Source organism: Sorex fumeus, unplaced genomic scaffold (genome assembly GCF_029834395.1).
Source record: "Sorex fumeus unplaced genomic scaffold, SorFum_2.1 ptg000128l, whole genome shotgun sequence".
In the NCBI taxonomy this organism is placed as follows: Eukaryota; Metazoa; Chordata; class Mammalia; order Eulipotyphla; family Soricidae; genus Sorex; species Sorex fumeus.
The window spans coordinates 39,542,009-39,565,955 of NW_026606185.1; the positions used below are offsets into that span (position 1 = coordinate 39,542,009).

The window sequence follows — 23,947 nt, forward strand, 5'->3', positions numbered from 1 at the left end:
GATTGTCATTTTGACCATGTAAATTTAATCCTTCTAGTCCACAAACAGGTAACATGTTTCCATTTCCTCATGTCCTCTTGTTTCTTTTAGTAGTGATTTCTAGTTTTCTTTGTATAGGTCTTTTACTTTGTTTATTACACTCATTCCCAGGTGCTTTCCTGAGGCACTAATTGTGAATTGGATTGTTTTCACTTTTTCATTATTATGTGTAATCTCCAAATATGCATATAAATTGTTGTGTGGACATACGTTTTTCATTCTTTTGTTCATATACATAGTTGTGTGTTTTGAGCTTTGTCTTTGTTTTTTTAATAACGTAAATTATTTTATATCTGCATCCGTTAAGATGTTTCTAATTTCTCTGCATCTTTGTCATTGCTGTTTGTATTATAGTCATCCCAGTAAATGCAAAACTGTAACTCATGACTTCTCAGGGATCACTCCTGCTGCTGCTCTGGGGACCATGTGTGGTACCAGGGATCAAACAATGGTTCACTCTGTATACATCTAAGGGCCCTAACCCCTGCCTCTCTTTCATGTTTCTCTTTGTAATTTCTTTTGGAAACATCTATTTAAGTCTGTTGCTCATTTTTACTAAATATGTTAGTTTTTCAATTGTTGAATCCTGGGTAAGGGCGTTTGATTGCATAATTTCACAAATATATGTATGATTTGCAAATTTTTTCCTTCTGAAGGTTGTCTTTAATTACTTAATGTTCCTTGAAACATAAAGTTTTTCATTTTGAGGTCCATTTTATTTGCTTATTCTTTGAATGCTGGCTTGTAGGTAACCATGGCCTAATCCAAGTTCATGAAGATTTGGCTTTAGAGAAATAATACAGCAGATAGGGCACTAGCCTTGCATGCAGCTGATCTGGGTTCAGTCAACCGGTGTTCAATATGGTCCCCTGAGCAACACCAGAAAAAGATTACTGAGTGCAGAGCCAAGAATAGCATATGATTGTTGCCAGGTGGGTGGCACAAAAACAAATTAATAAAGATTCACTTTTTCCCAAAAATTTTGCTTTATTAAAGCACCATGAGTTACAAAGGTATTCATAGCTGGATTTTTGACATATACTGTTTTATTACCAGTCCCGCTGGGGTTCACAAAGATTTCCTTTTATGGGGCAGGATCGATGGGCTGGAGCTATAGCACAGCGGGTATGGCGTTTGCCTTGCAAGCGGCCAACCCAAGTTCGATTCGTCTGCCCCTCTCGGAGAGACCGGCAAGCTACCGATACTATCTCGCCCCCACGGCAAAGCCTGGCAAGCCACCCGTGACGTATTCAATATGCCAGACACAGTAACTATTGTCACAATGGAGACGTTACTGGGCCCGCTCGAGCAAAATCGATGAACAGCGGAGTACAGTGACAGGATAGTGATAGTGTCAGGAACAGGATCGATAGGACAGCTGGTAGGATGCTTCCCTTGTACAAAGCTTATCTGGATTCAGTCTCTCCATCCTATATTCTCTCCAAGCCCTACCCTGAGGGTAGAGCCAGGAATAAGCCCCGAGTTCTGCTGGTTGCCCAAAATAAAAACAACATGTACACAAAAAAGATTTGTTAGAGTTTTATTAAGAGTTTCATTTTTAGTTGTTATGATTAAGTCAATGATCTCTTTTGAATTGGTGTTTTTATGTGGTGTAAGGTAGAGATTTGATTGCAAACTCTTTCATATATCTGTGTAATAAACTTTGTCTTTGCTTATTCAGTCTAATATTTGAGAGAAATTTCTCTTTAAAAGGGATAATGTTGCTATTCTTTTATTAAACAATGATTGGGAGAGGGATCCATATACTCTATCCATCTGAAGATTACACTTAGCTACATTGTGACCAAATATGGTTGCCTTTTTTGTCTTTATTTTGTTTGTTGGAAAAACAGCACTAATAGATGTAGCTTGAATCAACTTATTAGTTTCTTTCCCTTAATTTGCAATCGTACCTCTCCAGCTACAATATATAGAATGTCAAGAACTTCTGAGCTTGTATCAGAAATATCTATCAGAACAGCAGGAGAAACTCACCATGTCTCTCTCGGAACTTGGTACTGCAAGAGTGCAGGAACAACAGGTAAGCATCGTTATTCTAACCTTTTCTTCTCTTTAATGAACCAGAAATGTGTCACAAGTACTCTGCCTTTATTTTGTCAAAGTATATAATGTCTTATATGCAAAGAAAGCATGTATTTTTAGTTAGTGTCTTCAGCTTCCCTTTTTCCTTTCATTCTCCTGAGGTCCAGAGGTTAGGAATGATTACTTGGAGCAAACTGTGGGTCAGTGAGGAAGCTCCCGATTATATAAAAACACAGCAGGAATTATACTTCCAGCTCTGTTGCTTAATGAAGATCAAGTGTGATGTTTGTTACTCATTGTTTTTATGGAAAATGCTCTTAAGCATTTCCTATCTAGTATTTGCATTTCCAAATAGTAAGTATAACTTGACCATTTATAAGGTACAATGGGAGAGAATTGTCATATTTTGCATGATTTTATGTTTGCATATATGTAATGATTATATAAATATATGTGGAATATTATATAAAACAATTATATACATATCATATCATCAAATGACATTGTATAATTACGTGTTCAGAACTCGTTGTTACACATAAGTTCTAAAGACATACCTTTTTGTTCGTTTTGCTCCATGAGTTTAAATTTTCAAATGGCTGAAGATAAACTTTAAATATTAAAACACTGGGAAGAAGGAAAGGAGGGAGGGAGGGAGGGAGGGAGGGAGGGAGGGAGGGAGGGAGGAAGGAAGGAAGGAAGGAAGGAAGGAAGGAAGGAAGGAAGGAAGGAAGGAAGGAAACCAAATCCATGCAGTAGGATCTGAGTCATTTATATTAAATATTAAGGCCTGGATAATGTACTTTTTTTATTCGTGAAACATCATGAGATACAGTTGTAGACTTACATATTTTTGTGTTTGGGTTTCAGTTATACAATGATCAAGTACCCATCCCTCCACCAGTGCCCATTCTCCACCACCAATGAACCCAGTAGCCCTCCCACCCCTCTCATCCCCTCCACCCTGCCCCACCTCTGTGGCAGGGCATTCCCTTTTGCTCTTTCTTTCCTTTCGGGTGTTGTGGTTTGCAATAGAGGTATTGAGTGACCATCGTGTTCAGTCTATAGTCTACTTTCAGCGCGTGTCTCGCATCCTGAGCGAGTCCTCCAAACACCCTTTGTTTGGTGTTCCCTTCTCTATCTGAGCTGTGTTTTCCCCAGCACGTGCTGCCAGCTTCCAAGCCGTGGAGCAGACCTCCTGGTACTTATCTAAACTATTCTTGGGTGTTCATCTCCCATTCTGTTCTTTATATTCTCTAGATCAGTGCAGTCTTTTTATGTCTGTCCCTTTCTTTCTGACCCATTTCACTTAGCATGATACTTCTGGATAATGTACTTAAGTATTATCTTCCTGCTTTTATTATCTTCCTAACGGATCAAACCTTAAAAGTTTTGTTGCAACACTTCTAGAAAACACCACTCTTATTTAACCTCGGAAAAACATTCTCAGATATGTTAAAGAGTTTTGGCTAAGAAACGTTCAATTATGAATTTATGGCTTTGACATGAGGAAAAATTTAAAAAAAGTTTTTTTTAAGTTAGAAATGTGCTAGAATGTATAGCTGAAATTGATCAAATTCTTTTTTCTTTGAAGTCATGGAATTTATATAAAATGGCCAAAGTATCAATGGTTTGCTTGTATTCTAATTTGAAATATTTTCTTTTGTGTGTTTGTTTTCTGAAAACCTAGGCTATAAAATGAGGCATAGGAAGGTGGCATCTAATCTTGATTGTATAAATTTTCCCTGCACTCAGAATAGTGCTGGGTGGATTTTGAGCTATCTATTGCCTGTTTTTTTCTTGTGTGAGCTAGAGAAAAATGTAACCAAAAGGTTAGACTGCTAACCTTTGATTTTTGCATTTCCTTTCCTTCCCTGTATGACACAGTGTGTGAGAGGGCAAAAATGAAGAACAACTCATTTAGCCAAGGGTATGGGAAGGAAGAGGCCTTTCAATGGCTGATCTTAGAGGATGTAGACTAAGACCCAAGAATATAGTCACTAGTGGACTCTAAAAATGTTTAATTAATTAAGAAACCTTTGTCATCCTGCATCTGAAACAGTGAGAAAATAAAGCTGTCTCAGGTATTAGTGTTTTATATTTAAGCTAGTATTTTTGGAGGGTCCACTTGAGACTAACCATAGTTAATATTATATTCCTTAACCATAATAATCAGAGGCATAAATTTTTTTTAAAAAACGTAAATGCTAGAATAAAAATGCTGGTTAAGTGTAAGAAAAGAATATACTCTCAAAATATAAGATACTTCGGAGTTTTCATTTTGACTTGAGAAAAAAAAATTTAGCCGTGTTTTCAGGAACACGAATTTTAGATTATGTCTTAGACCCACTGAAAATGTAATTGAAAATTAAAAGCCACTTATAAGCTATGCCATTTGAACCTCAAGAGAAAAAATAAGTTTCTTCTTGAAAACAAAGGGGACATTGTTTTTGTGTTACTTGGTTTGATCTTTGTGACAGACTTTTCTTAGCTGAGTAAACTCAGAACTTCTTTTTCTTTTCTCATGGGGGTTGAGTAAATTTGTTTTTTTTTTTTTTTGGTGGTCTTTCCTGTCAATGTGAATACTGAGACCCTAAAGGAGGATAGGAGGATTAGTAAATTTAAGTGTCATGTTGATGTGCTCACAATGAAAACTCTTCATGTATTCATCTATGTCATACCACAGTCTTATTCTTTTATAATCATTATGTATTCATCTATCAACCTCCTCAAGCCCTTTTATTTTTTAATTTTTAAAAAATATTTTAGGGGAGTTGGGAGGTCTCCCAAATGATGCTTAGGAAGCCCTGAGCCGACCAATTCTGAGCCCAGCTTGCAATTCAGTTTAAGACCCTGGGGTGTCAGAGTTGCCTGCGGCCACCCTGTGATGCTGGGAACCCTAGGGTCATTTCTGGAACTGCTCAAGGACCTTCAGGATTGCACAAGGTGCAGAGGGACCAGGTGGTTCCAGGAATCAAACTGGGTTAGGCATATGCATCCTAATCAGGGTGTTTTTCTCCTGGCCCTTTCCAAGCTTCTTTAAAAAGACAGCCAGTTGTATTATACTTTATAAACTCAGTCTAAAATAGGCTTAATAATAACAATTATTTAATGTTATATAATGCATGCAGTATGCCAGGTACTGTTCTAAGCCCTAAGGACACATTAAATCATTTAGTCATCACTATAACCCAGTTGAGGCTATTACCTCTGTTTTAGAAAAGGAACCCTAGACAAAGAAAATCTGTGACTTACGCAGCTCATGCAGCTAGCAAGTTGGCAAATCAAATATGAACACAGTCTGGCTCCCAAGTTTATTGGGGGAAAAAGAGACAGGAAAAGCTTTAGGTAGCTAAGAATTTTTAAATTTTGCTTTATATGTTCTTATTTCTATGACTAACCCAATTTGGCTCTTCTTCTGACACACAGGTTTTTGGAGACAGGAGCACAGTTATACTAGAAATAATGAAAAATCTTTTGCTTTTCCTTTGAGTAGCCACAGTGTAAGGTAAACATAAAACTTCCAAGCTTTCAGAATAAGTATTTTTAAAAACTCATCTCCAGATTTTGTTAAAGATGGCAGCAGTTCATTTTTTATGAGGCATTCATTTGACTTTGAGAGACTCGTTCAGTTTCTTTATGTTGGTTGCCATATGGCTCAAACTGCATATTATAGGTTTTGCTTATAGTATTTTTAAATTCCCTGATCTTCAGAACACTAGCTCTTTCAACTTCTGCCATTTCCTTGAAAGGAAATTGCTCCATTTACAAGGTAAAATTTCCCCGTTTTCCACCCCCTTCTCATTCCTGCTTTCCTTTAAAGATGAATGCATTCTATATTCATTTTGTAATTCGTTCAGCATTATAAGTTCTCCATTGTGAATTCTAGAAGGGTTCCTCTCTTGTTCTGTTTAGATTGAGATATTTCACTGGTGTCTGTTATTCCAGTTTCTTAACATACACAATTCTTTCAGTCTTGAAGCTGAAGCTCTATGGGAGAATCTATGCTTTGCGCTTGCAAATCCTACCTCACCCACCCCAATTCCCGGGCACCACAGAAGAAAAGAATCTGTTCCTTCATTCCACAGTTCAACCTTGTTATAGAATATAAGAGAATCTAATACCCTGTTTGGGTGCTTTTCTTATTACAATTGATTGATTTTGGTGGGAATCTGCATTTCAACTTATTTCTATTTAGTATTTTTAATAGGTTATCTCTTTTTAGAAATGTTACAGTATCCTTTTTATTAAAAAAAAAAGGAAAAAGAACAAAAAAGACTCCAAGCTACATTTTGAATAGCATTTCCCACCGTAGTATGAAAATGATGGTATTAAACATACCTTACTGTTTGACTTAATGCTTCAATTTTTGGCATATAAATATAAAAAAATAAAACTGGTAGCTTCTTGAAATTTCTCCATTTGCTATAAAACATAGAAAAGCCATCTTGTTTTAGCCACAGGCAGTTGGTATTATTGAATTTCTTGTGTTCTGATCTGGTAAAGCGTCTTTTACAGAAACTTTTTCAGGATCTGGGAGATAGTACAGCAGTTAGGGCATAGGCCTGGCATGCACCTCACCCAGCTTTGATCCTTGACTTCCTGAATATCTCTGGGTGTAGCTCTGGAGCCTGGAACACTGCTAGACGTGGTCGGGGGTGACCTGGGTGGCTGTGGTAGTCCACAGCACAGCAGAGCCCAACACCACCACATTCTTGGACGCTTGTGTTGAATTGAAAGCTTATTTGGCTAAGTATAACTAGGAGTGCATTCTGGATTCCCTGAGCACCACTTAGGAAGACAAAAAACAGAGGAAACGAAACCTTTTCATTTTTCTTGTGATTGTGTATCTGGGATAAGTAATGAGAACTGTGTAGGAATCTTAAATGCATTAAGGATTAATTATTGCTGAGCACATGCTTGATTTGTCCTGGTGATTTCAATAGTTATTATGTTTATACTTTGGTTTTTATAAAAAAATTTTGAAGTGCATAGGGCCACACTGTCTTGGGATGACTTGCTATTCTCTATTTGCATGTATCCTTTCGGTCAAGTTTTTAATTTAACATACAGTTACATCATAATGATGCTCCCTACTATTTTTACTCTAATTTTAGCATGCACTTACCTAAAACAAAACTAGCTTTGAGATTGTTGTAAGAAACAACTTCAACTTTACCCAGATTTTATTGGCAGTCCAGATCCAGAAGAGTCACCATATTTCTAGCACTGTAGCACTGTCCTCCGGTTGTTCATCGATTTTCTCGAGAGGGCACCAGTAACATCTCCATCGTGAGACTTGTTGTTACTGTTTTTGGCATATTGAATACACCACGGGGAGTTTGCCAGGCTCTGCCATGTGGGCGGGATACTCTCGGTGGCTTGCCGGGCTCTCCGAGAGGGATGGAGGAATCGAACCTGGGTGAGCCGCACGCAAGGCAAATGCCCTACCCGCTGTGCTATCACTCCAGCCCTAGGTTTTTGTAAATGAAGAAAAGTCATTTTTGAAAAATTTCCTCATGAAGCAAGCAAAAGGTTTCTTAAAATGATAATAACCTTTTGCTAATATTTCTGACAAAAAAAAGAGATGATTTTGTGCTCTTTGGATAGCTGTAATAAAATACCTAGCTCAAATATACTACTAAGATCCTCATGGTGTAAAGTGTGTATTGATAGAATGTGATTAACTTTCAACATCTCATCAGAAACAATGAAAAAGACAACATATTGATAGAGACTGAAAAAAACAAACCAACCCTGCACTCAGAATTATTCCTCAGAAAGGTTGGTGTCATCAAGACTCTTCTAGATAAAGATGGAGAGAATTTATTGCTAGCACACCTCCTTATAGTAAATATTAATGCAGATCTGTTCATTAATAACATGTCTTGTGTCTTTAAACACACAAAATGATAAAGGCATTGGACTCAGATTCACACAAGTAATTAGAGTTGTGTGGCCACGGAGAAATAGCACAGGGATGAAGGTGTATGTCTTGCTTTTGGTCAATCCTGGTTCCATCCCCAGCACTGAGCAGCTCTGCATCTCAGGTCCTTGCACTGAACCTCACATTTGATTGATCAAGATTTACTGTGAGTTTGACCTGGGACTCCTGAACATTCCATGAGAGGCTCACTCCCCCCCAAAAAATAAACATGTTAAAGGCAATTATGTATTTCACATTTTAAAATAATTTAGAAAAATATTTTTAAATAATATAGAAAAAAGTAAATAAAACAATTATAAAACTACTGATGAGCTAATAAAACATAGAATGCTATGTTTATAAATATGTATATACACTTCCGTATATATGTTTACACAGGAAGGAGGAGAAAATGGAGATACACATTGGAACCAGTTGTAAATTACTTGACTGAAACAGTTATGTGCAAATTATATGACCATGTATGAAGAAAAGCCGAAGGAATTTACACATACATACACACAGAAGTGGTAGCAGGGCCAGAGATATAATACAGCAGTTAAAGTCTTGTGAATGTGGCTGATCCCAGTTATATTCTTTTTTTTTTTTTGGCTTTTTGGGTGATACCTGACGATGCACAGGGGTTAGTACTGGCTCTGCACTCAGGAATTACTCCTGGCGGTGCTCAGGGGACCATATGGGATGCTGGGAATTGAACCTGGGTTGGCCGCATGCAAGGCAAAAGCCCTACCCACTGTGCTATTGCTCCAGTCCCCCCAGTTATATTCTTGACAGCACATCTGGCTGCTGAGCAACTGCTGGGTATGGCTCAAACCAAAAATAATTCAAATTAATAAAAATTATAAGAAGCAGAGATTCAGAGTATAATATCAATAGAGGAAAATCAATTTTATTTCTGTATACTTCTGAAGAACAATTAAAAATGGACATATTTAAGAAAAGTAGTACAAAATCTGCACACTGAAAATGCCAAGTATGACTGATATAAGTAGTCATCTAAATAAATGGAAACACGTTCAAATGTCATGGATTACAAGAAGCAATATTGTTTAAATGGCAGTTCTTTTTAAAATTGATCTTATAGGGATTGGATGCATTCCCTGTCATATTTCCAGCATGTTTTAACCATTTTTTTTTTTGCAAAAAAACTGGTAAGTTGATCCTGAAATTTATTTGGAAATGCAAAAGAATAAGAACAGACTTCCCAAAAAGTGAAATTTTCTAATATAAAAATTGAATCTAAAGTTACAGTTTAATAGTAGAAATTTAACAGAACATCCATGACCTTTATCCCCTACTGGATGATTTCACTCATGTAACTGATGTGCAGTCACCTGTTTGTATCTGCGGAGGGTTGATTCCTAAGTCCTTTCTCCCAGATCAAAATCTATAGATACACATTTCATATAACATGGCATGTATAATCATGCTTGTATAATCAATTCATATCCTTCCAAATATTTCTAATTTATTTATAACTAATATTTTAATACTGGTAAATAGTTGCTATTCAGGAAATAATGATGGGGGAAAGATGTACACATTTATCATAGATTACATCACCATAGGCCCTACTACATAGTATTTTTTTATTTGTGGCTTATTGAACCCTACACACCCTTGAATGTGGAGAGCCATATGATTATCTAGGTGGGCCTGACGTAATTTTACATGAGCAAAACAGAAAACAAAACCGGAAGAGAGAGATTTGAAACACGGGGAGGCTTTGAAAATAAAGGGGCACAGTTACTAAGAATAATCTTTACCAAAAGCAAGAAAATGGAAATGTCAGTACAAAAACCATGAGGAGTGGTATTGTGTCAACGACCTAAATGACTTGGAAGCAGGTCCCTTCTCAAGATGTTCCAAATTAGAGCCCAGTCCAGTTGACAACTTGATTTCAGGCTTGTGAGAAACGAAACAGAGAACCTGCCAGGCTGCTTGGATTTCTTACCTACAGAAATAATGGGCTAAGGAGTCTGAGTAATTTTAAACTGTAACAGTTCATTTGTTCTACAGAAATAAAAAACTAATACATATAATATTCAAGACAATGTTACCCTGCCATAATGATGGACGTATAGATCAATGAAACTGAATTGTGAATTCAGAAATGAATCTAACAATTATGGCCAATTGATTTTCAACAAAATGTTAAGGCAATTCAGTGGGAAAAGAATAATGTTTTAATAAGCACTAATAGGATTGGTGGATATTTTCAAAAATAGGTAAATTTAGACCTTTTATACCATACAAAAAATTTAACTTAAAACTTGATTCCAACATCCATCACATTTTATTAGACCTGATTTTAGGTAATGATCTCTATTAACACCAGTTTTATTTCAATAAATGTGGGTTTTTTTATTCTCCCCACTTTTGACCTCTGCAGTGCTCGGGTCTTACTTCTGGATCTGTATTCAGAGATCTATCTTGGTGGTGACCAGGTGTCATATGTGGTGCCTGGGATTGAACTGGAGTCAACCACATGCAAGGCAAGTGCTGCCTTACCACCTTGTCTCTTTGGGGGCCACCTGAACTTGAACACTGATCACTTGTATCATTTACCCTTATTGAAAATAAATGTAACCAGTATTGCATTCACTTAATCACTTAATCACTTAACTTCCCGTTAGTCGTCGATTTGCTCGAGCGGGCGCCAGTAACGTCTCCATTTGTCCCTGTCGCGTGCTAGTGTAGCCCAATGGCATCTGTTCACTCCGGGAACATGAAGGGCCTCAAACCGATCGTTCATGATCTTGACGAAGAAGTCTGACCATCTGGTAGGTGGGCGGCCACGCGGTCTTTTGACATCCCGTGGAATCCAATCAGTAACAGCTCTAGTCCAACGGTCATCTTTAAATCTCATTACACGTGACCAGCCCATCTGATTTTCGACACCTTGGCAAATGAGACAGCATCACTGATTCTTGATCGTCGACAGATGTCAGAACTCCGGATTCGTTCTCTCATTTGAGTGAAACGTGATATTCCAAGCATAGCTCTTTCTATTCTTCTTTGGGAGACCTGAATAGCGTTCTCATCTTGTTTGCATAGGGCCCAGGTCTCTGAGGCATATGTTAATGCAGGAAGAACAGTGGAATCAAAGAGATGTGCCCGGAGCCGGAGGTTCTTCGTCCTCTTAGCTATTTCTTCGACGTTCTTGAAGGCGTTCCAAGCCGCTCTCTTCCTCCTGCGCAGCTTGGGTGCCAGGTCATTTGTCATGTTGACCTCTCGACCTACGTACACATAGCTGTTGCATTCGGAGATGGTCGTTCCATTGAGAGCGAATGGGGCGTCAGGAACGAGACTGTTTCTCATAAACATTGTCTTCGTAAGATTCAGCTGTAGTCCTACCTTTCCACACTCACGGTCAAAGTCAGCCAGCATTTGTGCCACTTGGCTGATGTTTGGTGTTATTAAAACAATGTCATCAGCAAAGCGGAGGTGGTGTAGTTGCCGACCATCTATCTTCACTCCCATTCCTTCCCATTCCAGTCGTCGCATGATGTTCTCGAGGGTGGCACTGAAGAGTTTCAGTGAAATGGTATCACCCTGCCGCACCCCTCTCTTGACATCAATGATCACTTCTTTGTAGAATGGTGAGATCCTGGTAGTGAATCCGCAATACAGCTCATGGAGGATCCTGATGTATTGGGCTTGAATGCCCTGATTGGCTAGGGCTTCAATGACCGCTTCCATCTCAACAGAATCAAAGGCCTTCTTTAAATCAATGAACATTAAACAGAGCGGCATCTTGAACTCCCGAGAAACCTCAATGAGCTTGGTTATCATGTGGATAAGGTCGATGGTGCTGAATCCTTTGCGGAACCCTGCTTGCTCGCATGGTTGTCCTTCATCTAGTGTTCTGCCAATCCTATTTAGGATGACTCGAGTGAACAACTTGTAGATGACAGACAATAGGCAGATCGGGCGATAGTTGCCAATGTCATGGATGCTTCCCTTCTTGAACAGTAGTACGGTCCTGCTGGTTTTCCATTGGGAAGGAACCTTGCATTCAGACAGGTAACGAGTGAAGAGCCGAGCCAGTGTATTGATGAGTACTGACGGCAGGTTCTTCAGGTGTTCAGGTCTGACCTTGTCTGGGCCGGGTGCTGTTCGTTTCTTTACCGATGAAATGGCGTGTCGGATTTCGTTAGGGAGAACGTTGGGAACGACATATCCATCCTGTGGAATTTGGTATGTCGGCAAGTGGACATGGCTATCGAGATTTGAGTAGAAGTCATGGATAATCTTCTCCATTGCCGTTCTGGAGGATGTGATGGATCCATCAGGATGTTGGAGGGCAGTCATCTTGGTCTTATAGTTGGTGAAGGACAGGCGGGCGTTACGAATACTTTTCCCGGCTTCTGCCGCATCTACCAGTACTTCTGCTCTTCTCTCTTTGAGGTCTTCCTTGATCGCATCTCTGCACTGCTTTGCGAGCTCGGACGTTAGCTTGCGGTTGCCTGAGGCATGCGCCAAACCACGCTGGCGAATTAGCTCAAGAGTTTTCGAAGATAGGCGATTTTTTGTGGCTATCTCTCTCTTGGCGTTCCTCGCACATTCATGGAGGTGCTGAACCAGTCGATCGTATTCCTCGTCAATGTTGTCAACAATGGCATCTTCCCATGTTGCCTCAATAGTACCAAAGAGTTCCCAGTTGGTGGTCATTCTAGGAGTTCTCTTTTTGAACTTTGCAGCCCTTTCTCCCCGCTCTGTGAAGTAGAATTTTGCACGAAGGAGACGGTGGTCCGATCCCGTTCGAAATTTTGGGACAACAGCGACATCAGTCAGGCAAAACCGTCGATTGAATATGATGTGGTCTGTTTCGTTGTGGAATCGTCCACCGGGAGACTCCCATGTCCATCGTTTAGATTCTGCCTTCTGGAACTGTGAGTTACCATGAATGGTCTTGGTCGTCATGATGAACTCAAACAGTCTCTCACCCTGTTCGTTCCATTCTAGGCCATGGGTCCCGATGTGAAGTTCTTCAGCTGATCTTCTCGGTCCTATCTTGGCATTAAAATCATCCACAATGATCTTGTAGAAGGTGTGGTCTTCTTTATAGAACTTCTCTAGCTCCATGTAGAACTTCTCGATTTCTCTTTCATCATAATGAGATGTTGGTGCGTAGACAACGAAGATAGAAACTGCAGGCAGTGAGCCACATCTATTCAAATGTAAACGTCCGATTCGGGTTGTTAGGCATTCGAATGAATCAATGCTCTTGGCCAAGTTTGTGTTGACAAGGACACTGGCACCTCCACACCTCTTTTATCGCATGTTCCGAGGAACAATTCTTCTCCAGTATCAAAAATGGCATGGTGAGATTCATACCTTCTTGTCTCGGTCAGACCAATGATGTCGTATACTTGATCATTCGCGCTTGTACCATCAGGTCCTCGATGGATGCATCTGATGCTAGTGTACGTGCATTGAAAGTACAGACGATCATTTTTGTCTTCCTTCGTTGTGGCAGCCTAGGTCGGCCTTGAGATTTTGTCGGCCTCTCCTTTCTCATCCTTCTCAGTGCTGCCATGTCGGTGAAGCCTTCAGGGTCAGGTGAATGAGACCAGTTGTAGTTACTGGTTTTGGCATATCGAATACTCAGCGGATAGCTTTCCAGGCTCTTCCGTGCGGGCGGAATACTCTCGGTAGCTTGCCAGTCTTTCCGAGAGGGATAGAGGCTTTTGGGGTGACCTCTAATCACCCTTGTAGGTGTTACCATATTTGAACCCTATCAAATATGGTACGACAATTCCAGAAGATGGGTATTTAGTGTCTTATGATGGTCGCACGGCCGCGCAGGTCTGGAAAGCATCCTGGAGTGTAGCGACGGCTGGGTAGTGGAAGTAGTGTCGAGAGTGGAAGTCTGCCAGTGGGGTATTTATCTGGGTAGGGTGGGTCTCCTGTGCACAATTCGATCCCTGGGTGATTGATGGAAGCAGACAGGGCAGGGTAGGGTGGGGCTCCTGATTAGAATCCCTTTGTCACCTGTGGTGGTGGGAGCAAGCAGAGAAGCTCTGTCCCTGGGTCTGCCGAGCCTGGAGTCCAAGGTCTCAGAGAGTTCCGCTTATCTTGTTCTGTGGGTCTTCAGTCGTGCGTGGGTCTCGGCCGGAGCTGCCACGCGGGTCCGGAAAGCATCCTGGAGTGTGGCGACGGCTGTGGTGGTGGGAAAGCAGAGAAGCTCTGTCCCTGGGTCCGCCGAGCCTGGAGTCCAAGGTCTCAGAGAGTTCCGCTTATCTTGTTCTGTGGGTCTTCAGTCGTGCGTGGGTCTCGGCCGGAGCTGCCACGCGGGTCCGGAAAGCGTCCTGGAGTGTGGCGACGGCTGGGTAGTGGAAGTAGTGCATTCACATAAAGAAGATAATGGATTTGGGGTGGGGGCAGGGGAGTTAGACCTCCCAGGCAGTCACCCGGGACAACAGTTCAGTGTTAGGGACTGAGGATGTAGAGCTGCTCTGTGTGGTGCTGGACATCAGGGCCACCCCAGCAGTGCTTGGGATTTATACTTTAATGGGACAAAATTAATCCTTAATAAAGAAAAACATTTCTGAAAATTACAGGGTTCAATAACTACAAATAGTTATTTTGGAAGAGTGTTAAAAACTTTATTTTTTGAAGCCATATTGAAAGCATTCTAAATAGTCTGGTAAATTTCATGTCTGTTGCCTCCTGTATCTATTTAAATACTGTATCCATAGTAAACAAGTAGTATAAACCAGTACATTGTGTGCAGTTATGAAGATTTGTTTAAAAAATCTTATAGGACTGGGGTGCTTGTCTTGCGTGGGTGAGATTTCAGATTTGATCCTTAGTACTACATGAGTTGCCACCAGTATGGTCATCATGTCCCCTGAACACTGCTGGGGTTGACTGTAGTAGCCCCCAGCACCACTCAGATAGAGAAGCACTGTATCCTCGAGCCCAAGCACCATTATGCCCCCACAAGTAGGCCAGGTAGCACTGAAAATGCCCCCTAGGCCCCGTCCACATTGCTTGAGAGCCCTTTACCCAAAATACAGAAACACTAATTTGTAAACTTATTTCATCCTTGTGTTTATTCCATCATTATTCATAATACAAATAACCCAAATGCTCATCAGCAGAAAATCAGATGAAAATATGTGTATATACATAGCACAGCAGGTAGGGCATTTTTGCCTTGCAAGCGGCCAACATGGCCAACCCGAGTTCGATTCCTCCGCCCCTCTCCGAGAGAGAGCCTGGCAAGCTACCGAGAGTATCTCGCCCACATGGCAAAGTCTGGCAAGCTCCCCATGACATATTTGATATGCCAAACAAAGTAACAACAAAGTCTCATGATGGAGACATTACTGGGCCTGCTTGAGAAAATCGATGAACAATGGGAGAACAGTGACAGTGATATATATATATATACATATATATATATATATATATATATATACATACATACATATATATAGTGAAACACTATCTATTTTATTTATTTATTAAATCACTGTGAGAACAGTCACAAAGCCTTCCAGTTCAAGTCTCGGTCAGTCATACAATGATCAAACACCCGCCTCTTCACCAGTGCACATTTTCCACCACCAAGAACCCCAGTAAACCTCTCTCCCACCCACCCTCGCCACTTGTGTGGCAGATTTCCACTTTACTCTATCTCTCTCTCTCTCTACACTGATCACATTCAATATTACGACAAAAGACCCAACATTGTTATTTGGAATTTTCCCCAACATTCAGACCTGCCAAAAGACATCATTAGATAATTTGTTTTCTGTTGCTGATTATGAAGAGCATATGATGTCGTGTGGCCACAATAGCAGCGCCGCGAATTTGAATTTCTGATATTTTAGTAATAAACCTAGAGGGATTACTGCCAGAAGCCCCTGAGTTCCGAGATTGGTATGTGTGCCTCTGGGATCATGGTCGGTCAGAAGCCAGAGAAGGCATTTGAGGGTGGCAACCCGGAGCATTGTCATGGCGGGGAGCAGGATTGATTCCACCCCCTATCCAATGAAGCCCCACGTGCCTCGTCAATGCAGTCTCATACCTGGCTGTTCATTAGGCTCTAAAAGATTCAGGCCACCACCACAAAGAGGGACAGGCGGAGGGACAGACACCCTTTCCCTCCCAGGGCGGCATAGCACCATAGTTAAATACACAGTCCAGATGCATCTCGGTTGGGAATTATATTTTGCTCAGATTTTCCCACCACCATTCAAGCCTGTTTTTCAGGGACAAACACTAGATCATTTACTTTCCATTGATCACTTTGCATATCAGGAAATGTCGCGCGGCTGCATGGTTCGGAAAATAGTCCTGATACCCGCATGCCAGAGCCATGCTTGTAGAATCTCATGGTCACCAGGAATCCATCTGGAGAAGGCGGGGAGACAGCACCTACCCCATCTGAGATCTCCGGGTGATATCAGCTCTGTTTGGGGCTCGGAGAATTCTCTGGGAGTTGTAGAACCCTCCAGCCGGTTTTCTTCACTGTTGTGTGCTCTAAGATGGTGCTGGGGTGAGTTGTGGACGTGACTTCCAGAATCAGAGGTTGCCTGGGAACTGGGGTTGCCCCATAGTGGTTCCGAAAATAGTCCTGGTACCCGCATGCCAGAGCCATGCTTGTAGAAGCTCATGGTCACCAGGAATCCATCTGGAGAAGGCAGGGAGACAGCACCTACCCCATCTGGGACTCCCAGTGATATCAGCTCTGTATGGGGCCTGGAGAATTCTCCAGGAGTTGTGTAGCCCTCCCGCCAGTTTTCTGAAACACTATTTAAAAAAGGAAGAAACCTGCTCTTTGCAATGACACGGAAGGAATGGACAATATTATGCTTAGTAAAATAAGTGAGAGACAAAAACCATGTGATTTTCATCAGTGTGGAAGATAAATGAACAGTCAACCTAAAAAGAAACTCAAGATAGTTCAATGGGTCAGAAGCTCTCCTTATGTGCTGACCCAGTTTAGATCCCCAGCACTGTATATGGTTCCCTAAACTCCCCCAGAGCACAGATCTAGGAGTAAGCCCTGAGAACAGCCTGTGTGACCACCTCCCCCCCCCCAAAAAAGAAAAACTTAATCTTCAAACACAAAATATGCTTACCAGAAGGAATGGAAAAATGAAGAGGTAATTTAGGCAAAATGGGTCATTTTTATGTGAAGGATAGACACTAGACATTTGCTGGCAAACAATATTGTATACAGATGTTGATTTATAATTTTACTTGCATAATGTTATGTACATGATGTTATAAACTAGTACTTGCATAATGTTATAAATGAGTACTCAACCAAAAATAGGTAAAATTTATAAATATATGTTTATATAAAATATGTATGTATATATGCATATGATGATGGACACTACTGTCCAAAGGAAATCAATAAAAACCCAAACACTAAAGCTCATTGTGCTCCTCTGGTTGACTGTACTATTATACTGTCAAACTTAAGCACTTGGGAGGAAAATGCTTCTCTAATGATGAGAAATTTTGCCCTTGGAAACCTTCCCCATTGTTTCCCTATACAAAACTGGTCTAGATTGTATGGTTTGTATTGCCCTAGTTTGTATGGTTATTGTGCCATAATAAAAAAAATTATAATCGTAAATGTAAAACAGTCAAGTGAAATATATGCTTTTAATAGCTAAGGAAAATAGCATAGGAAAAGGTATACTTGACAGATGGGTGAACTTTATACATGTGGTGTAATATATCAAGTATATCACAAGGATTCTATATGTAATTAATATTAAAAGTGTTTGTAGGATTTGTTTTGACATAGATTTATTTGGAGTATGGAACAATGGTATGAATCATAATGATTAGATTCTAGGATCCAGGCAAACTTCTACTGACAGCATATGGGATGGGATAAATTTTGAATAATAAGATGACTGTCTATTGAATTTTTGTACACTGTAAACTGTGAGGTAAATCAGAAGTGTAGATGTATGCCTTCCTTTATCAGCCACCACCACCACCAACATGATCAATTAGATACTTGAGATAAGTACATCAAAGTTTGCTTCTCAGCTGTTATCTTGTCTTACTTTAAAAGAAAGTTCAGAGTGACATAGTTTAAACTATTATTGCCAGGAAGACATATATAAAGAATACATCCTTGAGAGATACTACTATTGAGAGTACTATTTATTAAAGTAGAAACTTATCTGGCATGTAAATGAAGGTAAATCTAATAAAGAGCATAAGAAGCATGAATATTTGGTCACATTCACTGATTTCAACTCATGTGTTATCTGGTCTGGGCAAGCTAAATTATTTTACTGCAAGAGATTACAAGTCAAGTTATAGAGCAAAGGCAAAACTATACCCAAAGTAGAAAGGTCAGTGGTTTCCAGTATCAAGAAGAAGGGAAGTGGAGTGAATAGATAGAGTTATCTGTTAAAACCGTTAGGATTGGACTACTCAAAGATACAGAGAATGAACACTAATGTGAACTATCAATTTTATAGAATTTAATTAGTGATGTGGGCTGGAGCGATAGCACAGCAGTAGGGCGTTTGCCTTGCATGCAGCCAACATGGCCGACCCGAGTTCGATTCCTCCGCCCCTCTCGGAGAGCCCGGCAAGCTACCTAGAGTATCTCGCCCACACGGCAAAGCCTGGCAAGCTCCCCGTGACATATTCGATATGCCAAACACAGTAACAAGAAGTCTCACGATGGAGACGTTACTGGGCCCGCTCCAGCAAATAGATGAACAATGGGAGGACCATGATACCGTGATAATTAGTAATGCACTGGTAGTGATTAATCCATATAACAAATATTCTATTCTAATGGAAGATGTCCAAAAATTGGATAAACCATTCAAGGAAATACAACGAGTAGATAAGAATTGTGTGTTCAGTGGAGTACTATGCAGCTGTTAGAAAAGATGAAGTCATGAAATTTACATACAAGTTGAGAACTTACATACTACACGGAAAGTATCATGCTAAGTGAAATGAGTCAGAAAGAGAGGGACAGACATAGAAAGATTGCATTCATCTGGGGAATATAAAGTAACAAATTGGGAGACTAACACCCAAGAATAGCAGAGATAAGTACCAGGAGGTTGACTCCATGGCTTAGAGGCCAGCCGCACATGCTGAGGGAGAACCCAGATAGAGAGGGGAGCACCAAGGGTGTTGGGAGGACCCTCCCAGGATGAGAGATGGATGCTGAAAATAGACTATAGATCGAACATGATAGTCACTCAATGCCTCTTTTGTGAACCACAGCACCCGAAAGGAGATAGAGAACAAAAGGAATTCCCTGCCACAGGGGTGGAGTGGGATGGGGGGGTGGGGGGTTGGGAGGGATGCTGAGAGCATTGGAGGTGGGGAATGGGCACCGGTGGAAGGATGGGTACTCAATCATTGTATAACTGAAACCCAAGCACAAACGTTTGTAAGTCTACAAATGTACTTCATGGTGTTTCACTTTATAGAACTTCTCCAGCTCCATGTAAAACTTCTCGATTTCTCTTTCATCATAATGAGATATTGGTGCGTAGACAACGAAGATAGAAACTGCTGGCAGTGAGCCACATCTATTCAAATGTAAACGTCCGATTCGGGTTGTTAGGCATTCGAATGAATCAATGCTCATGGCCAAGTTTGTGTTGACAAGGACACCGACGCCTCCAACACCTCTTTTATCGCATGTTCCGAGGAACAATTCTTCTCCAGTGTCGAAAACGGCATGGTGAGATTCGTGCCTTCTTGTCTCGGTCAGACCAATGATGTCGTACTTGATCATTCGCGCTTGTACCATCAGGTCCTCGATGGATGCATCTGATGCTAGCGTACGTGCATTGAAAGTACAGACGATCATTTTTGTCTTCCTTCGTTGTGGCAGCCTAGGTCGGCCTTGAGATTTTGTCGGCCTCTCCTTTCTCATCCTTCTCAGTGCTGCCATGTCGGTGAAGCCTTCAGGATCAGGTGAATGAGACCAGTTGTAGTTACTGGTTTTGGCATATCGAATATACAACGGATAGCTTGCCAGGCTCTTCTGTGTGGGCGGAATACTCTCGGTAGCTTGCCAGTCATTCCGAGAGGGATAGAGGCTTTTGGGGCGACCTCTAATCCCCCTCGTAGGTGTTACCATATTTGAACCCTATCAAATATGGTATGACAATTCCGGAAGATGGGTATTTAGTGACTTATGATGTGTCGTGCGGCCGCTTTGTGGCCGCGCAGGTCCGGAAAGCGTCCTGGAGTGTGGCGGCGGCTGGGTAGTGGAGGTAGTGTTGGTAGTGTCTGCCAGTGGGGTATTTATCTGGTCCCGGTAGGGGTAGGGTGAGTCTTCTGTGCGCAATCCGATCCCTGGGTGGTTGGTGGAAGCAGACAGGGCAGGGTAGGGTAGGGCTCCTGATTAGAATCCCTTTGTCACCTGTGGTTGGTGGGAGCAAGCAGAGAGAAGCTGGAGAAGTTCTATAAAGAAGATCACACCTTCTACAAGATCATTGTGGGTGATTTTAATGCCAAGATAGGACCGAGAAGATCAGCTGAAGAACTTCACATTGGGACCCATAGCCAAGAATGGAATGAACAGGGTGAGAGACTATCTGAGTTCATCATGTCGACCAAGACCATCCATGGTAACTCACAGTTCCAGAAGGCAGAATCTAAATGTTGGACATGGGAGTCTCCCGGTGGACGATTCCACAATGAAATAGACCACATCATATTCAATCGACGGTTTTGCCTGACTGATGTCGCTGTTGTCCCAAAATTCCGAATGGGATCAGCCCGTCGTCTCCTTCGTGCAAAATTCTACTTCACAGAGTGGGGAGAAAGGGCTGCAAAGTTTAAAAAGAGAACTCCCAGAACGACCACCAACTGGGAGCTCTTTGGCACTATTGTGGCAACATGGGAAGATGCCATTGTTGACAACATTGACGAGGAATACGATCGACTGGTACAGCACCTCCATGAATGTGCGAGGAACGCCAAAAGAGAGATAGCCACAAAAAAATGCCTGTCTTCGAAAACTCTTGAGCTTATTCGCCAGCGTGGTTTGGCGCATGCCTCAGGCAACCGCAAGCTAACATCCGAGCTCGCAAAGCAGTGCAGAGATGCGATCAAGGAAGACCTCAAAGAGAGAAAAGCAGAAGTGCTGGTAGATATGGCAGAAGCCGGAAAAGTATTCGTAATGCCTGCCTGTCCTTTGCCAACTACAAGACCAAGATGCCTGCCCTCCGACATCCTGATGGATTCATCACATCCTCCAGAACGGCAATGGAGAAGATTATCCATGACTTCTACTCAAATCTCTTCGATAGCCATGTCCACTTGCCAACATACCAAATTCCACAGGATGGATATGTCGTTCCCAATGTTCTCCCTTCCGAAATCTGACACGCCATTTCGTCGGTAAAGAAACGAACAGCACCCGGCCCAGACAAGGTCAGACCTGAATACCTGAAGAACCTGCCGTCAGTACTCATCAATACGCGACAGGGACAAATGGAGACATTACTGGTGCCTGCTCGAGCAAATCGACGACTAACGGGAAGTTAAGTGATTAAGTGATTAAGGTGTTTCACTAATAAAAATTTTTAAAAATCTAAAAAAAAAAGAATTTTGTGTTCATACCTGGGCTGCATGCAGGACATAACACTGTTTGTTGCCGAGGGCCTTGGGACATATCCTTTGGTGCCCAGTGGGCCATGTGCCAAGGATCAAATTCAGGTTCCTGCTTATTCAGCCTCTGACCACAAGCTATCTCCCTGTTCCCAGAAAGGATTATTATTATTACCACCAATAATGCAATATTTTACTTTTCAAATATGATTTTTATGTTATTTTTCATGAGCTTTTATTTATAAAATTACACAAATTATTGTAGATCAGTTATTACCAGTGTGAGAGAAAAGATAATTCTCTGTACATTTCCGCTGAAAGCGATACATACTTTCAGCAGATTCTTTTTTTTTTTTATGTAAGAGTACTGCTACTTACTCAGCCACTGATTAGCTGATTGAATTGGGCATGAACTCCACCTTACTTTTTTTTATTTTTTATAAGAGCAGTCACAAAGCTTTCGGGTTTAAGTCTCGGTCATACAATGAAACACCCATACTTTCACCAGTGCCCATTCTCCAGCCCCAAAAACCCCATTATCCCCCTATTCCACACCCTACCCCTACTTGTGGGGCAGATGATTTCCACATTACTCTCTCTCTACTTTGACTACATTCAATATTTTGACATCAGACCCATCATTATTATTTGGGAGGGCTGGAGCGATAGCACAGCGGTAGGGCGTTTGCCTTGCAGGCAGCCAACATGGCCGACCTGAGTTTGATTCCTCCACCCCTCTCGGAGAGCCTGGCAAGCTACCAAGAGTATCTTGCCCACACAGCAGAGCCTGGCAAGCTACCCGTGATGTATTCGATATGCCAAACACAGTAACAACAAAGTCTCCAATGGAGATGTTACTGGACCTGCTCAAGGAAATCGATGAACAATGGGAGGACAGTGTTTGTTTTGTTTGTTACCCCAAAACTCAGATCTGCTGAAAAGGCAACAATAGACAATTTGTTTTCTGTTGATGGTTATGAATAACATATGATGTCGTATGTCTGCAGTAGTGGGTGCACAATTTTGAAATTCCGAAATTTTAGCAATTTAATCTGGAGGGATTTCTGCCAAAACCTGCTGGGTTCTGAGATTTGTTCCTGAGTCTCTTGGATCATGGCCATTGAGCAGCTTGATCAGGAGCCAGAAAGGCCATTCATGGGTGGTGACTCAGGGACTCGTTGGGCTGGGGAGGAAAGGGCTGATCCACCCCCCTATCCCGTGAGGCCCTGTGTGTCTCATCACTACTGGCCCAAACCTGACTGTCCAATGGCCTCTGGCAGATGGCAGCTACTGAGCCACCAAGGGGGAGCAGGTGGAGGTACAGCACCCTTTACCCCCAGAGGTGGCCCGGCGACAGTAACCTACTGCAGGATCCAGATGCATTTCTGCCAAAAGCTGCTGAGTTTCTCTCTGGAAAGAAAGATGGCGGCCGCACGGGAGCCTTGTGAACAGCAGGTTTGAGCCGGGGGTGGGGGCAGCAGGGACCTCATGGGAAGGGGGGCGTTCTGGGCCGTCCTTCACGCCCGACCGAGGTCACCAGCTGCCCCCCACGAGCGGCTCTTCGGCACGGCCACGACTCCAGAGCACAGAAACCAATCTCTTAACTAACTTTTAATAGAAATACTTCCAGGGTTAATAAGTAAAATAGCAGAAATCCAAAACCGCGCGGCCGCTATCGCAGCTGCGCGACATCATTTTATTCTTAAACCCAGCTGTAGAAAGCAAATCATTTCACAACGCTGTTTCAGCATGTCTGATTGGGGGGGAGGGTTGTAAACTCTAAACAATAATGGTGCATCTTCTATCGAAACAATGTATCTAGTCAAAGTAGATAGAGTATTAACTAGAACTCATCTGCCTCACAGGAATTGGGAGGGGTGGGAGGTGGGGTTCTATTGGGGTTCGCAGTTAAAAATAAGTATTGGTAAAGGGAAATGTGTTTGATATTTACATGACTGAGACCTAAACCCGAAAGCTCTGTAACTTTTCCCACAGTGATTCAATAAAGAAATAAATTATAAAAAAAAAAGCTGCTGAGTTTCGAGATTTGTTTCTGAGTCTCTGGGATCACTGCCGCTAAGCAGCTTGATCAGGAGCTAGATAGGCCGTTTGTGGGCAGCGACTCAGGGTCTCGTTGGGGTGGGTCACCAGATTCTTAAATCAGGCTGAGTTGAATAATAGTAATATTTAGTGACATATTACAAATCTCCAATGGAGACATTACTGGGCCCGCTCGAGCAAATCGATGAATAACAGGAGGGCCTTTACCTTTACCTTTTATTGCAAATCTTACAAGAGTTGAAAACTGAAGCAGTGTTATAGGTAAATTTATTT

At 41.6% G+C, this 23,947-nt stretch overlaps 1 protein-coding gene across 1 annotated transcript in view; it reads left to right on the top strand.

The window, feature by feature from the left end:
• The window catches only part of KIAA1328 (KIAA1328 ortholog), a 347,137-nt gene that overhangs the window by 139,262 nt on the left and 183,928 nt on the right, over window positions 1–23,947 (top strand). The window contains exon 6 of the mRNA XM_056138132.1: window positions 1,953–2,080. Within this exon, the coding sequence (XP_055994107.1) occupies window positions 1,953–2,080 (128 nt within the window). The remainder of the gene's footprint in view (window positions 1–1,952; window positions 2,081–23,947) is intronic.